The 10,074-nt window shown below is 35.1% G+C and overlaps 1 protein-coding gene across 1 annotated transcript; it reads left to right on the forward strand.

Moving 5' to 3' along the window:
* Positions 1 to 864: 864 nt before the first annotated feature.
* LOC107930019 (LIM domain-containing protein WLIM2b) lies at positions 865 to 2,361 on the forward strand. Its single transcript, XM_016861571.2, has 3 exons — positions 865 to 1,326; positions 1,408 to 1,533; positions 1,605 to 2,361. The coding sequence occupies exons 1-3, from the start codon at positions 1,192 to 1,194 to the stop codon at positions 1,995 to 1,997; spliced, it is 654 nt and encodes a 217-aa protein (XP_016717060.1). The 5' UTR covers positions 865 to 1,191; the 3' UTR covers positions 1,998 to 2,361.
* The last annotated feature ends 7,713 nt before the right edge of the window (positions 2,362 to 10,074 follow it).

Below are 10,074 nucleotides of genomic sequence, written 5' to 3' on the forward strand. Positions count from 1 at the left end.
ATAAAAAAGTTTGATGTTTGTGATGGGAAAAATTGGAAAAGAAGAAGGCAGAGTATGGTGAGAAAATGAAAAAGGTAGAGGCTAGCTAGAAGCCATTAACAGTCAGAAGAAAAAAGAGCAGTAATTGAAGCCAAGAAAGCGGAAGATATTCTGGAGATAACAGAAACTGCAGCCAAATTTCGTGGTATTGGATATACACCAAAGAAATTTCTTGGGTGTTTCAGCTCTTCCTTGTGGACATTGTAATATTGTTGTACATCAAATTTTATGAGTGAAATAATACATTAATTCTCTCTCCATAAATTGTAATTTTTAAAGCTTGACTTGCTATGTTGTCAGAGATCGAAAAAATTATTCAGATATGACAATTGCCAAGTACATGTTTTGAACTTTCCTTATCTTGAGTGCTCATTATGTCCCATGAAAACAACCAACATATACAATTCAAAGTCTTTTAAAAGCTTGAATTTGACAATTATTTTTATATTGGAGTCTGAATTTTTTTAAAGAAGTTAAGTCCTGAATTAGGCGATTCTTCTCACATTAGGATTTGAACTTCTTTTTTTGTCTAAGTTAACCCTTAAAAATCCTAAAGTTGGCCCTAGTGTGAGAATAATTATCAAGTTCAAGCCTCAATGTGAGAATAATTATCAAGTTGAGGGCCTAATGTAAGAATAATTACCAAGTTTAAGATCTAACTTAAACAATTACCAAATTTAAGAATTATAAACTATTGTTACTATTAATTAATGGTTACTAATTCTACCATCATTTTTTTTCTATAAAAAATATATATTGCAAAGGAAAAAAGATATTAACCTATAAAAAAAATATATAAATGGGAGATACTGGGTGAAGCAAAACCTTGTTAATCTCCGTTCTTCCATGAAAGATAGAACTCCCTATTCTTAAGTATTCATAAATCCAAAAATGAATTATAGGGATGGAGCTTTGATTTCGTATCCTTAATCACCGTAAATCCATATCCTCCACTTTTTTCTTTTTCTTTTTTTTGCATTACTAATTTTACCCCTTTAATCTGCCTTTATAAACCTCACTTAACCAAGCCAAAAACACATATCTTGTTGTTTTCCATTGAAGCATTTCCTCTATAGTTTTTTACTTTTTAATCCCTTTTCCTCATTTTTGCAACAGAATTTTTTTCCATTGCACATCTAATTTAAGAGGAAAATGACTTTCAGTGGAACAACAGAGAAATGCAAGGCTTGTGATAAGACTGTTCATGTTATTGATTTATTAACAGCTGACGGCATTTCTTATCATAAGACTTGCTTCAAATGTAGCCATTGCCATGGTGTGCTGGTGGTATATTTCTTCTGTTAATCCCTACCTCTTGTTTGTTTTCATGAATTAAAATTAGATAGTCACATTTCTTTTTATAAACAGATGGGAAACTATTGCTCAATGGACGGTGTCCTGTATTGTAAGCCACACTTTGAGCAACTTTTCAAGGAAACTGGCACTTACCAAAATAAGAATGCAAAACCCTCATCCGAAAAGTCAAATGGAACGGTACTTTACTTCTTTTCGAAAATAAGGTTACGATATTGAGATTCGAATTTACATGTTGATTATTTTGGCAGGGAAAGGCTCCTAGCAAATTCGCATCATTCTTCTCTGGTACACAAGACAAATGCGGTGTCTGTAAGAAAACTGCATACCCCTTAGAGAAGGTGACTGTGGAAGGAGAAAACTACCATAAATCATGCTTTAGGTGTTCACATGGAGGTTGTGTGCTTACACCATCAACATATGCTGCATTGGAAGGCTTCCTTTACTGCAAGCATCACTTTTCACAACTCTTCAAAGAGAAAGGCACCTATGCTCATCTTACAGAGACATCTGCTTCCAAGAAAAGTTCAGCAGCACCTTCACCCGAAGTAAGGTCTGAAGCTGAATCAGATTCCGAATCAAAACTAAAAGAAGATGAATCACAACCTAAAGCCGAAGCAGCAGAAGAAGAAACAGAAGCATGAAGCTAGTACTGGAATACTCATTGAACCTTCAAGGGAAATCTTTAAAACGCAGGCAAATTTTAAGTCTAATGAGACGTAGGGAGGGTCTTGTGTACGGCGTAATTTTTTTTTCAGGGTTCAAATTTTCACCATTGCATAGCAATCGAAATCAATTGGATTCATTCTTTCATTGCTTTACATGTTTGTTTCAAATCTCTTACTCTCTCTTCCTTTTCCTTTTCTTTGCTAAGCACTTTCTTCCAAATCAATACTTAATAGGAAATTTATAAAATATGTAACACCCCGACCCGTGTCCATCGACGGATTAGAGTTACGAGGCATTACCGATCAAAATTTAATATCATAAATCAAGCAATTATCCAAACATTTATGTCATTTCAATTTACTAACTATACTACATATAATACACATTATTTTCAAATTAGGCTTAACTATACTAATTTATAAAACTATTTACAAATATGCTAAACACATCACACTACCATATAAATAACCGAAATTTTTGCATAAGCTTAAACATCATATATATATATCAAATAGATCACAACCATAAAACCAAACTTAACCAAAATGAATAAGCCATTTTCGCATGGCTCAAATTCACACATCCTAAAATTAAACATATAAACTAGACTATACATGCCATAGGTTCGAATTCAAAATTTATAAAATACCAAAGACAGTCGATAGTGTGATAGACTATGCTGATGATCCCCGAGCTCGTAACGCGACTCCAAAATCTATAAAACAGAGTAAACAAATACAAACACACATTAAGCTATTAAAGCTTAGTAAGTTATACGCAAAAAAAATTAAAATTCATTATATATAAATGCATAATAATACTTATTCCATCATTAAGATAAATAAACCAAATATCCTAATATTTCGTACCATCTAACACTATAAAAAAAAGATCACATTGTATTTTCATATAAACAAACCATATGGCCAAATACACATAAATATTTAGCAAAGCCAAATATTCAATAAATCATTATGTCAAAACATGCTTATATTCAAATGGTAAACTCATACAATATATTTCATTTGAAACTATTATCAAATTATAACAATCAACTTACCTTAACACTAATTAAGCAAATGGCTAACACATACCTGAATAATTTAGCTTTTACTATTACTCACATAAGATTTTTATAACATAGAGACTTGTATAAAACACCGGCATAAAGCCTGCTAGGCACAAAGCCCGATACATTCCACCGGCACAAAGCCTGCTAGACATAAAGTCTGATACATTTCACCGGCACAAAGCCTGCTAGACATAAAGTCTGATACATTCACCGGCACAAAGCCTGCTAGACATAAAGTCTGATACATTTCACCGGCATCAAGCCTGCTAGACGTAAAGTCTGAAACATCTTATTTTCAAACTATATATATAGTATATAAAATCCATGTATAGAGATTCAGCTCAAAATTCATTACTTATATTTTTAAAACACATGGATATATAAATCTCCATCACCAAATCTAACTTGATAATTCAATAATTCAACCAAAACATATTTGTATATATAACCTCATACTTTTGATTCTACTACTAATATCATAAGATTTAACTTATGATATACTATGTGTCTTTAACATTCAAACATATTAAGATAATCTAAGCTAATAATTTCATACCATTTATTCAATACAAAACTTGTACATTTGCATATACGTTCACATTTGACTTCATGTATACATATATAATTCCAAACCTAATTTCAATTCAAGAAATTATACATGTACATTTATACATATTCGAATCTACCGTATAAATATATAAATTCATACTCAATTTCAAACATAAACTTATACATATATATATATGACATATCTAAATTCAATACACAACACATATATCTGCATACTCATTCGAATCTATATATATATACAATTATAACATACATATACCACAAATCAAATCCAAGAGTTTATATATAAATGTACTTATATAATCATTCAAACCTTATACATATATATATACATATGCCTTATACATATCTTTGATTAATCTAATAATTTATACATGTATATACTTATACATCGTTTATACTTCAACTAAATTTAAAGGTTTATATAAGTATAAACCTATATATATATTCAAACATTAATAATACATGTATATCATTCATACTTTATTTTATTTCAATCAATATGCCTTTAAATTTAAGTTCAACAAAATACAATACATTTACGTACCTATATATCGATTTAACAACATTAAATAGCTATTAGACTTACCTCGGATATCAGCGGACACGATCGACTACTCGACTACTTTCGTTTTCCCCCGATCCAATTCCGTTTTCCTCGTTTCTTGATCTAAACACATTTAAATTTAACCTTTTTATTCATCAAAATATTCAATTAACTCCAAAATACATAAATGGACAAATTACTATTTTGCCCCTGACATTTTACACTTTTTACAATTTAGTCCATTTTTGCACAAAACACAAATACATAAATTTTGCCCACATTATGTTAGGGCCGAATATTTCATAGACCCATATAGATCCTTGCATGTCATTTATTTCACCTTTTAGTCCCTCAATTAAATATTTTTTTACAAATTAATCCAAAATAATTAAATTCATCAAAAATTCAAGAACACATATTATAATCTATCACATATCTTTCATATTTCATCATCAACTATTACCAAGCTCAAGTATTCATAAATGGCATGTCTCAAAATCACTATCAAATTCTAAAATTAAAGCATGGGCTAGATATAACACGAAGCAACGATCACAAAAACGTAAAAATCATCAAAACCGAAACCAAACATACCTTAAATCAAGCATCAAAGATGGCCGAATAGCTTGGTTCTTCTTCTTTTATTTTCTTTTCTTAGTTTCGAATAGATGATAAGGAAATAAAAGATGATGGTGGTCTTTATTTGTTTAATTATAATATTATAATATACTATATATTATAACATTTATAATTAATATAAAAACTATATATATTATACACATAATGCCGCCCACTATTCTTTTTAATGGTTAAATTGCAAAACTAAACCTCCATATTAAAAGAACAACCATTATTCAGCCCCTTTTTAAAAATAACCATTAAATTTTTATTTTACGCGATTTAATCCTTTTTATTTAATCGGACACTCAAACGGCGAAATTAAAGCACGAAATTTTTACACTAGTAAATTCACGCATAATAAACACAGAAAATAATATTAAAATATTTTTTTGACTCGGACTTGTGGTCCCGAAACCACTATGTCCGATTAGAGTCAGAACCGGGTTGTTACAACTCTCCCCCCCTTAGGGGTTTTCGTCCCCGAAAATCTTACCGGTGAATAGGTTTGGATAACGCTCTTTTATTGTATCTTCTGACTCCCAAGTTGCTTCTTCAACCCCATGTTTATGTCACAATACTTTAACTAACGAAATTTTCTTATTTCGTAATTCTTTGATCTCACGAGCCAGAATGCTAATCGGTTCTTCCTCATATGTCATGTCAGAGTTAATTTCAATCTCCGTCGAACTAATCACATGTGAAGGATCAGATCGGTATCTACGGAGCATCGAAACATGGAATACGTTATGAATCTTTTCTAACTCAGGCGGTAACATTAATCTATAAACAACCGATCCAACTTGCTCTGTAATCTCATACGGTCCAATGAATCTCGGACTCAATTTGCCTATACGACCGAATCTGAGTATTTTCTTCCACGGTGAGACTTTTAAAAACACTTTATCCCCGATCTGAAATTCTATATCCTTTCTTTTCAAATCCGCATAAGATTTTTGACGATCCGCTGCTGATTTCAGACTGTCCCGAATCACTTTCACTTTCTGTTCGGTCTCTTTAATCAAATCAACCCCGTGTATCTTATTTTCACTGAGCTCGGTCCAATACAGTGGTGTATGACATTTACGACCGTACAAAGCCTCATAAGGTGCCATTTTGATACTAGATTGAAAGTTATTATTATAAGCAAATTCAATCAAAGGTAAGTATCGTTCCCACGTACCTTCAAACTCGAGAATGCAACATCTCAACATATCCTCAAGTATCTAATGATTCGTTCAGATTGACCATCTGTCTGCGGATGGAAAGCTGTGCTAAAATGTAGTTTCGTACCTAAAGCATCTTGTAGTTTCTTCCAAAATCGCGATGTGAATCTCGGATCTCTGTCTGAAACAATAGAAATAGGTACACCATGCAACCTCACAATTTGTGAAATATACAATTCCGCAAGTTTATCGAGTGAAAAATTTGTACGAATCGAATAAAGTGTGTCGATTTTTCAACCTATCAACAATAACCAGATTGCATCTTTCTTGCTCGGTGTCAACGGAAACGATACAAAATCATCGTGACTCGATCCCATTTCCATTCAGGTATCATGATCGGCTGAAGCAACCCAGATGGTACCTGATGCTCGGCTTTAACTTGCTGACAAATTAAACATTTCGAAACAAAGTCAGAAATGTCTCGTTTCATACCTTGCCACCAATAGTGTTGTTTCAGATCGTTATACATTTCGTGCTACCCGGATGAACAGAAAATCGACTACTATGAGCTTCCTTCAAAATCATCTGAATTAACTCTGAATTTTTCGGAACACATAATCGGTTTCTAAATCTCAAATAATCCTCAGCATCAACTAAAAACTCCGAATCAACATTTAAGTCACACTGAGCTCGTTTTGCACTTAAATCATTATCGACTTTCTGAGCTTCACAAATCTGTTGAACAAATAACGGTTTTGCTTTCAACTCAGCTACTATCGCACCATCTTCAGACATAACCATATGTGCGTTCATTGCACGCAAAGCAAACAGTGATTTCCGACTTAAGGCATCAGCAACAACATTAGCCTTTCCTGGATGATAGTCAATCACCAGCTCGTAATCTTTCAGCAGTTCTAAACCATCGACGCTGTCTCAAATTCAGATCTTTCTGAGCCATCAAATATTTCAGGCTTTTGTGATTGGAATAAACATGACATTTTTCTCCAAACAGATAGTGGCGCCATATTTTCAACGCAAATACAATAGCGGCCAACTCCAGATCGTGAGTCGGGTAATTCTTTTCATGCGGCTTTAACTGTCTCGAGGCATAGGCTACAACTTTGCCTTCCTGCATCAAAACACAGCCCAAACCATTTAAGGATGCATCACCATAAATAACAAACTCTTTACCCGATTCTGGCTGAACTAAGACTGGAGCTTCGGTCAAAAGAACTTTCAATTGATCAAAACTTTTCTGACACTTTTCTGACCACTTGAACTTAACATCTTTTTGTAGTAACTTTGTCATCAGGGTCGCAATCACAGAGAACCTTTTCACGAACCGTCTATAATAACCAGCGAGCCCCAGAAAGCTTCAAACTTCCGAATCATTCCTCGGAGGTTTCCAATCAAGTATAGCTGAAATTTTACTCGGATCAACCCGAATACCCGATGCTGATACAACATGGCCCAGAAAACTGACTTCACGTAACCAGAACTCACATTTACTAAACTTTGCATACAACTGCTTATCTCGCAAAGTTTGTAACACAAGTCTCAGATGTTTGGCATGCTCATTTTCGTCACGAAAGTAGATCAAAATGTCATCAAAAATACTACCACAAACCGATCCAGATACTTTCTATAGATCCGATTCATCAAATCCATGAAAATAGCAGGTGCAATAGTAAGTCCGAAAGGCATAACAAGAAACTCATAATGTCCGTACCTCGTTCGGAAAGCAGTCTTTGGCACATCAGAGTCTTTAACTCGCAACTGATAGTAGCCTGATCTCAGATCTATCTTTGAAAACACAGTAGCCCCTTTCAACTGATGAACAAATCATCAATGTGAACGAACTATTCTTTAGTAGTCACATTCTCATCGTTCCGTCTTTCTTTCTCACAAATAGAACTGGTGCACCCCAAGGAGAGAAACTCGGTCGTGCAAAACCTTTATCAGTCAACTCTTGCAACTGTACTTTCAATTCTTTTAATTCGGTCGGTGCCATACGGTACGGAGCTATCGAGATTGGAGTCGTCCCTGGTACTAACTCAATACCAAACTCTACTTCTCGAATAGGTGGCAAACCCGGTAATTCTTCAGGAAACACGTCTGAATACTCACACACTACTGGCACAGATTCAATCTTCTTTTCGGTCACTTTGCTATCAAGAACAAATGCAAGGTAAGCTTCACAACCTTTTCTCATATACTTCTGAGCCAACATCGAGGATATTATTGCTGGTAAACCATTCAGGTCATTAGATTCAATGCGAATAATCTCATCATTCTGACACCATAGATCAATAGTTTTTTGCAGTTTACTATAGCATCATGCAGAGTTAACCAATCCATACCCAGAATTATATCAAACTCATCGAATGGTAACAACATCAAATCAGTTGGAAAACATAAATCTCGAATCATCAACGGACAATTCTTGTACACTTTGTTAACCAACACACACCGACCCAGGGGGTTTGATACTTTAATTACAAACTCAGTAGACTTAACAGGTAGAGTCTTATTGAATACTAAGGTCTCACACACATAAGAATGAGTCAAACCAGGATCAATCAACGCAATAACATTAGTATCATAAAGAGTGAAAGTACCAGTAATAACATCTGGAGAAGAAGCCTCCTCTCGAGCTCGGATAGCATATGCTCTGACAGGTGCATGAGCCTCAGATCGAACTGCTGTGTCCTTTGTTCCTCTCTGACTACCACTTACATTACTCAAATGCCTTGGCGGTCTACCCCGTACTGACACATTACTCGGTCTGGTATTCTGCACAGTATTTTGATCAGCTACCATCAGACACTCTCGAATAAATGATCCTTTGAACCACACTTGAAGCAAGACCGATCATGAAATCTACAATCTCCAGGATGCCATTTCCCACAATGCTTGCACTCTGATCTATTTTGTCAAACACTACCAACGCTAGCAACTGAAGTAGCTCGTGAACTCACAAGGGGTCGATCTCGATCATACTTAAGAAACCCTGCAGTAACTTTAGATCGACTATGATCCTCTCTGGATTTCCTTGAGGTCGACTGGAAGGATTTACTAAATGATCTTTTATGAGAATCTCGAGCTTCATAGTCAGCTTTCCTTTTCTCTTTCCCAAGCTCCTCAGCTTTACAAGCTCGCTCAACAAGTACTACGAACTCTTTATCTCAAGTATACCAACTAACAGTTTAATTTATTCATTCAGCCATCTTCAAATCTTTTACACATGATAGCTTCAGTCGAAACACACTCTCGAGCATATCTACTGAGTCTCACAAATTTCTGCTCATATTCTGTCACTGTCATACGACCCTGTTTCAATTCAAGAAATTCCTTACGTTTCTGATCAATGAATCTCTGGCTGATGTATTTCTTACAGAACTCAGTCTGAAAGAATTCCCAGGTCACTCGCTCTTTCGGAACTACCGATACTAGTGTATTCCACCAGTGATATGCAGTGTCCCGTAGCAAGGATATGGCACATTTCAAGCACTCATCAGGGGTGCAAGATAACTCATCAAACACTCGAATGGTATTATCAAGCCAGAATTCAGCTCGCTCAGCATCATCATCATCGGTAGCTCTGAACTCTTCGGCCCCGTGTTTTCGAATTTTATCAACAGGAGGCTTAAGTAATCTCATTGGATCACTTACTTGAGGTATAATAGGAACCGAAGATAGATTAGTCGGGGGTGGAGGTTGTTGTGCAACCGGATTAGTTCGGACATATTGAGTAAACCAGTCATTCATCATTTGGTAGAAGGCTTGTTTAGCCTCTCCCTCCTGGTTACTCGAGATCGGTTGAGAATCTACCGGCTCTGTCCCTTGTGCGGAGCAGGCGCTATACTCAACGTCATCAGCTACGGCTCGATCGGGATCCATTACAATACGAAACATATTTTAGATATCAGCAATCATCACATCTCGGTATAAAAAATTATGGCATGTATAGCTAGACTCATACACACTACGTTAGTCCAAGAATCGACTAAACCGTAGCTCTGATACCAATAAAATGTAACACCCCGACCCGTGTCCATCGACGGATTAGAGTTACGAGG

The sequence above is a fragment of the Gossypium hirsutum genome, unplaced genomic scaffold (assembly GCF_007990345.1).
Source record: "Gossypium hirsutum isolate 1008001.06 unplaced genomic scaffold, Gossypium_hirsutum_v2.1 scaffold_1320, whole genome shotgun sequence".
Lineage (NCBI taxonomy): Eukaryota > Viridiplantae > Streptophyta > Magnoliopsida > Malvales > Malvaceae > Gossypium > Gossypium hirsutum.

Coding starts and splice junctions, on each gene's coding strand:
- LOC107930019 (XM_016861571.2), top strand. CDS start 1,192: ATGACTTTCAGTGGAACAACAGAGAAATGCAAGGCTTGTGATAAGACT. Junction 1,327..1,407: donor ATTGCCATGGTGTGCTGGTG/GTATATTTCTTC, acceptor TTTTATAAACAG/ATGGGAAACTATTGCTCAAT. Junction 1,534..1,604: donor CCGAAAAGTCAAATGGAACG/GTACTTTACTTC, acceptor TTATTTTGGCAG/GGAAAGGCTCCTAGCAAATT.